At 47.7% G+C, this 6000-nt stretch overlaps 1 protein-coding gene across 1 annotated transcript; it reads right to left on the bottom strand.

The window, feature by feature from the left end:
* Positions 1–251: 251 nt before the first annotated feature.
* Positions 252–5994, bottom strand: LOC119361946 (ABC transporter G family member 25-like). Its single transcript, XM_037627121.1, has 14 exons — positions 5723–5994; positions 5505–5581; positions 4271–4540; positions 4085–4148; positions 3843–3986; positions 3718–3752; positions 3546–3619; positions 2571–3457; positions 2193–2489; positions 1641–2105; positions 1397–1545; positions 1014–1303; positions 800–924; positions 252–661 (listed from the first exon to the last, which is right to left on the bottom strand). Exons 1-14 carry the CDS (start codon positions 5938–5940, stop codon positions 505–507), a joined length of 3252 nt encoding a protein of 1083 aa, XP_037483018.1. The 5' UTR covers positions 5941–5994; the 3' UTR covers positions 252–504.
* Positions 5995–6000: the final 6 nt, after the last annotated feature.

Raw genomic sequence — 6000 nt, forward strand, 5'->3', positions numbered from 1 at the left:
TTCAATTAATCATTTTGCAAGTGGATTTTAGAAGCAGAGGATATTCAACTAAAAAAGGCGGAGAACATTAAGATGAGAAAAATATTTGTTTAATATCTTTATATAATTGTAATTGTTTTTATATATGTGCCTGACATCCTCTGCAAAAAGCAACAAAATCGGTTATTCGTGAAAGCCTCTTCATCTGAGCTGCCATTGCTGGACTGCTGAATCATGATATACACCAGTAAATTGAATCTTACCCGCAAAACAAGAGAACCTAAGAACTTGAAATATATGAAAGGGCAATTGTACATGTCGAGTGGCGAAAATTAATGTGGGCAAACAAAATGGTGTCAGCAGTGTTGACTCTTTTGTACATCTGTGTCTGAATTCTGTTATTTGTATCTCTCTGTGACTATTCTATAATTTTCAGTAAGAAAAAACATCACAAAATATTTACAAATGTACAGGGAAAAAAATGAAGAGATTAAATATGAAAAAATTGGTGCAATTGCACTCCCCTCATCTCTTCTTCAGCAGAACCATTGCCACAAATGCAACAATCCTGAAGAAGAGACCATACATGAACAGAACCACAATACAGAGTTGGTAGTTGTGAATATTGAAACCACTCCTGAACAGCAAGCCGCAGCGAGTTATTAGCCAAACTCCAGGATACCTGAAAGAAAGATAACAGAGTAGCAAAAAAGTGAGCACGAATGGAAGTTTACAAACTCCATATATAACGCGACAATCTCGCATGCATTTGGATGCAGTATTTATTGACAGGAGGTGTTCATGAGAAGAAAGAAATAACCTTTTTGCGTTTGCGATTATGAAGCCCTCTAGTGCCCACTTTGGATAGCTCATATTCTTGAGAAATGTAGGGGTGGTCCTTTGTGTGGATAACAAGGTCAGAACAACAGGTATCAGTGCAGAGCACTGCAGAAGAAAAAATATATCAGGTGAGTTAGTCTGTGTATATGTGACGAATCATCGACAGTATGATTAATCAGCAAGAATATACGTACCAGCTGCGCCGAGCCAGGATTGAAACAGATGGCGAAAGTGTATCCAATCCCAGTCACACAATACACAAGCGAGAGGAGTATGATGTAATTACTGCCGATCGATGATCTCGGATTGTTGAAGTAGTAAAACATGGAGAGGTAAATGATTGGCTTTAAAGCTGTGTTGAAATGATCGATTGTATCCCTGGCAAGAAAGTATGCCAATGTGCTCATCCCAGATTCTCTTTCCCTCAAGTACTGCAATCGCTCAAGTGAAAATGACCTTAATGCCGCAATCTTGCACAGAAGAGCTGCACCATGGATTCATGGCAACTCAAGTCAGAGAGCTTTCACAAAGTAAGGTATACATAACAAGGTGGTGTCTGAATAATTGATGAACTTACAAACGGCAATGATCGTGTAAATATAGCCCGGCATCCCAAATGTGGGGTCACTGAGTTTTGCAATTGTCCCCAAGCAGATCCCAGCTAGACCTAGTATCAGGAAATCAACCCCAAGCAGTCTGCCTTCACGCAGCCGCTGTTTCGTAACTCTGCAAGGAAAATACATGAAGTAACAACTGATCAGGTATGCATTCATATTTTTTTTCAGAAGAAGCTTGTAACTGTATGTACTGAGTGTACCTACCTTCCGAGGAAGAACTTGTATTGCTTTAGGATTCCTGGTGTTCTTCTGCTGGACAGATCACCAGGTTTCGACAAACGGTGCTCAAGACGGTTGCGTTCTTGTGCAAAAGCGTTGCTTACGCCTGCAGGGAGGCAATGAGGGGTCGATCCAGACATTGAGCGGTTGATATCGACGTCCGGGCTTTGTTCACCCATTGCCTTGAGATCATCTTTCATGTCACCCGGCACTTCGTAGCCATTGTACAGCATCCAGTGCACCGGTAAGTGCTTCGCCTTAATGCCTGACTCGGGCTTCACGATGCCTTCAAGAATGTCAATGTAGTGGTCTGGCGGGTTTACACGGTCGGGGACGTGAATTCCAAGAGTTGAGAAGTAGTCCTCAATGGTCTTGATGGGACCATTGTAAACGATAAGGCCTCCTTTTGCCAGAAGTATCAAATCATCAAACATGTTGTACAATGTGTAGCTGAAGAATGTATAAAAGAAGATATAAGAACCCTTTCAGAAAGATCAGAGTTATCTCAAGGAAAACAGATTCTGGTTCGAGAACTACCTTGGTTGGTGAACCACGGCACAAATGTTCACCCCTTCAAGTGCCTCGTGACGAAGAGCTTTGAGGAGCAGCTGCGACGAGGAACTGTCCAAGCCAGAGGTTGGTTCATCCAGGATCAGCAGAGATGGCTCCATCACCATCTCAATCCCCACATTGACACGCTTCCTCTGCCCGCCAGAGATTCCACGCTTCTCCACCGTCCCAACCACCGAGTTCCTGACCCCCTGAAGGTCCAGGGACTCTATAACCCTCTCCACAATGAGAACCCTATCACGGTGTGACATTCTCGCAGGGAGCCTGAAGGGTTACAATAGAAATGCTAAGAAACTGATGAGATAAATATTCCTGAAAGTGTATCTGATGTACAACCATTATTACCTGCAATTTGCGCTGAACCAAAGGTTTTCCTCCACGGTTAAGTTCCCATGAACGACGTCGTCCTGAGGCACAAAGCCAATGATCTTCTTGTAAGAACGTATACTTCCCTGCGCTCCATTAACAAGGACAGAACCGGTCACTTGATAACCGGTCACCTTCCCGGCCACAGCATTAAGGAACGTTGTCTTGCCGGCTCCTGAGGGGCCCATGACGGCGGTGACACGGCCCGGCTGGAGTTCGCCTGTGACAGACCTCAGCAGCTTCCTTTTTCCAAGTGACAGGGTTAGGTTCTTGAACTCAACCTTGAGCAAAGGCCTGGTCATCTCCTTTTGTAGCTCCTTCACCTTGGCAAGCACTCCGGTGAAGGACATGTTCTTGTTCTCTTCCTGCCTGGCCTTCTCCAACTCTATCTCGCCATATGCATACTTGAATATTTGAGTTTGAGTTGATCTGTGCTTGCCTTTCGGCGCCGGCTTGTCATTGGTAGCGACAACTTCTCCATCGCCGCTTATGTCCATGACAACCGAAGGCATGACTTCGGATATCTCGCTTGTGTTCTGAGCTGAAAACACTATGGAGTCTGACCTTTCATTTGGCCCGGTCGAACCCATCAGGCGCGCTTCCTGCACCCTGTGGCTAGAATTCTCGAGATCGGTCTGCTGACGAAAGGATCTCCTGCGTGAAAATGTGCGCGACAGATGGTCCTGCACGCCGGTCACATGTTTCCTCGCGATCTGTTTGGCCGCCTTCCATCCCTGGTGAGCCCTGAGCTGCTGCCGGGCAAGCTGAATCGCGTTCTCCCTCGACCTCGCTTTCCTCCGTTCACGAATAGTGAGGAACTGACCTGAGCAGTTGTACACGACCAAGAGCGACACGCCTATTATACCCTGCATGCATCAAGTAGCAAGACTGAGTTTGGTACTCCATGGTGCAAACACATCACCTGGTAAGCCAGCAAAATGTTACAGGATTTACCACTAAACAAGCGCCCAAAATGATGATGTTTTCATTCGTTTCGTTTTCCTTACATGAGCCTTTAATGACGCATTCTGAAATTTTTAATGTAAAAGTCAGCTTATCCAAGATGAATACAATGGCGGCATCATTAAAGATGATACCGTAGCTAAGGCATGCTGATTGCGCTTACTCTCTTCTCTGGTGGAACCCAATTTGCAATAATGCCTGCAGAGGAAACAACCAAGAAACAAGTTAAAAACAGATTCTGTAGTGTGTATAACGTGAGATAGAGATGCCATAGGATTAGATCATTACCCACTGGTACAGGACAATTTGGATGTTGTGCTTGGGCAGTGGTAACCAGCCGGACAGAAGATTTCTTCAGTGCTCCCAAAATCAGCCCATTTGTCAGCGCCACCGCAGCCATTGGTGGAGTTTGGAGTTATCTGGTACTTGTATCTGAGAGAGAGAAATTTAGCAACTCAGCTAACATGGCTTCTGCATTTGTCTACCACGAAACAAAATGCCTCAACAAATGTACGAATAGGACATCTTACGGATCACAAAGACCAGTGGTTGAGTTCCCTTTGGCACGCGGACAGTACGATCCCAACGGACAAGCTATATAGACATAGGAGACACAAAAACTCGAGTCATTTCACAATCCGATGCCCGATCTTTGCAGCAAATTTCAGTTCATAACAAATACTACAGTCATTTGGAAGTGTCGGAAGGAAACTTACGGAGCATGCAGGTGAGGCCACGGGGACAGAAGAAGCCCTCGCAGCATGCCTGGCAGTTGGTAGCTCTCAGCGGGATGGTCTCGTTGTCGTTGGCGGCGGGGATCGGACCAACGGAGCAAGCCCACCCCGGCTCGCAACCCGGCGACCAAGCAGAGATGCCACAGTTTATGTTGGTCTCCAGGAAGAGGTTTTTCTCGCCTTTGGGGTTGTACAGGCTCGTGAAGTAGAACTTGGCTTCTGCCGGCGTGCATAAGCGCTGCGGCATGTCACCTGAGTGAGTGCATCATTCATTCCACACATCAGACACCTTACTCGTCATCTGAAACTAGTTTCTTTCTGTATGATACAATGTGATGTTCTTTTCCCCTAAAAAAAATAATGTGAAAATGTAAAATGAAATAAGAAGGTCAGATTTGTCGGAAAAGATCGCAAGTCGAACTAGTGGCTAACTCGTGACGATCATACGAATGATCGGAGCAGACCACACTATTTAGAGTTGATCCTGTCAAGCCCAATGGTGTTGAGGTCACATCCAAGTATGTATTATTCAACAGAGAAAAATGTGCGTTGGAACGCCACTTGGCATGACCACCTAACACCAGGTCTCTATCAGACCCGTCCAACTCGAGAAAATGCGCCGGCGAAGGGTTCAATTCCAAAAGAAACCGTCTCGATCTACCCATGTAATATGTTGCTTCCCCAACACAATACCACTTTACAACACCAGGGAGTGGAAGTTTGCGGTTTCGCTTACGCGAGTAACGAATTCTGACTGCACTGAGAGTATTACCAAGAAGTAGAAACTGAAATGAATTTGTTAGCAACAAATCAAATTTCATACTAGACAAAAAAAATGTGAACAATTGTCGAAAAGAAAATAAACCGTATTTGAAAATGTGGCTATGGCAAGGCGCATTGGACCGGAGCATACGGATGGGATCCGGTCAAAGAGACCGGACACAGGTTGGCCCGTCGCTAGCAACTATTTAATTCAGCACTGACTGTACTACTTGGGCAACGAGATTGTTCAACGCGGAGTTTAAAAATCAAGAAAGGGGAAGCAAATCGGCGCAAGGGAAGTGGTAGCAGCAGTGGTCAATGAACCCAATCGAGCCCAAATCAAGAGCAACCGGCGAGGGAGCAATTCAGCGAACACCTGAGCTGCACGCACGAATGGGTCCAGCAGCGGAGGAAACCGGGGGAGGGAGGCAGGCAGGATGGATGGATGGATCACCTCTGGTGTCGGCGAGGCAGCGCTGCACGAAGCCGAGGTCGGAGGAGTAGTTGAAGGCCCCGTTCCAGTCCTCCTGCCTGCGGAAACGGAAACCGCCGGGGGAGGCGGCGGGGTCAGCCGGCGCCGGCACGACGACAACGCGCCTCTGCTGGTGCTAGTAGCACGGGACGGGAGAAGGGGAAAGAAAACGGAGCGAGCTGTAGCAGAGAGAGGCTCACGTGTCGGAGACGCAGAAGCTGAAGCGGTCGGAGATGGTCCTGGCGACGTTGTTGGTGAGCCCCGTGAGCTGCGCCTGCACGCCCCTCATCTCCGGCGGCACCGGCGGGGCCTGCCGCTCTTGCTGCCCGCTAGCGCCACCGGCGAACAGCGCGAGCAACAGCAGGAGGACCGGCAGCGCGACCCGCCGCCGGTACCGCGAGGGCTCGGCATGGCGCATTCCGGGACAGAGGAGGAGCGGGCAAGCAGCGGGGCGGGGCGGAGAGGGGGTCTGGGACTA

This window comes from Triticum dicoccoides, chromosome 2B, assembly GCF_002162155.2.
Source record: "Triticum dicoccoides isolate Atlit2015 ecotype Zavitan chromosome 2B, WEW_v2.0, whole genome shotgun sequence".
NCBI lineage: Eukaryota > Viridiplantae > Streptophyta > Magnoliopsida > Poales > Poaceae > Triticum > Triticum dicoccoides.

What these genes read in the sequence shown, in the direction of transcription:
- LOC119361946 (XM_037627121.1), bottom strand. Translation starts at nt 5,940, where the DNA reads ATGCGCCATGCCGAGCCCTCGCGGTACCGGCGGCGGGTCGCGCTGCCG. An exon ending in TGGCCTCACCTGCATGCTCC is followed by an intron (nt 4,149 to 4,270) that starts GTAAGTTTCCTT and finishes ATGTCTATATAG; the next exon opens with CTTGTCCGTTGGGATCGTAC. An exon ending in TGGTTCAGCGCAAATTGCAG is followed by an intron (nt 2,490 to 2,570) that starts GTAATAATGGTT and finishes GTAACCCTTCAG; the next exon opens with GCTCCCTGCGAGAATGTCAC.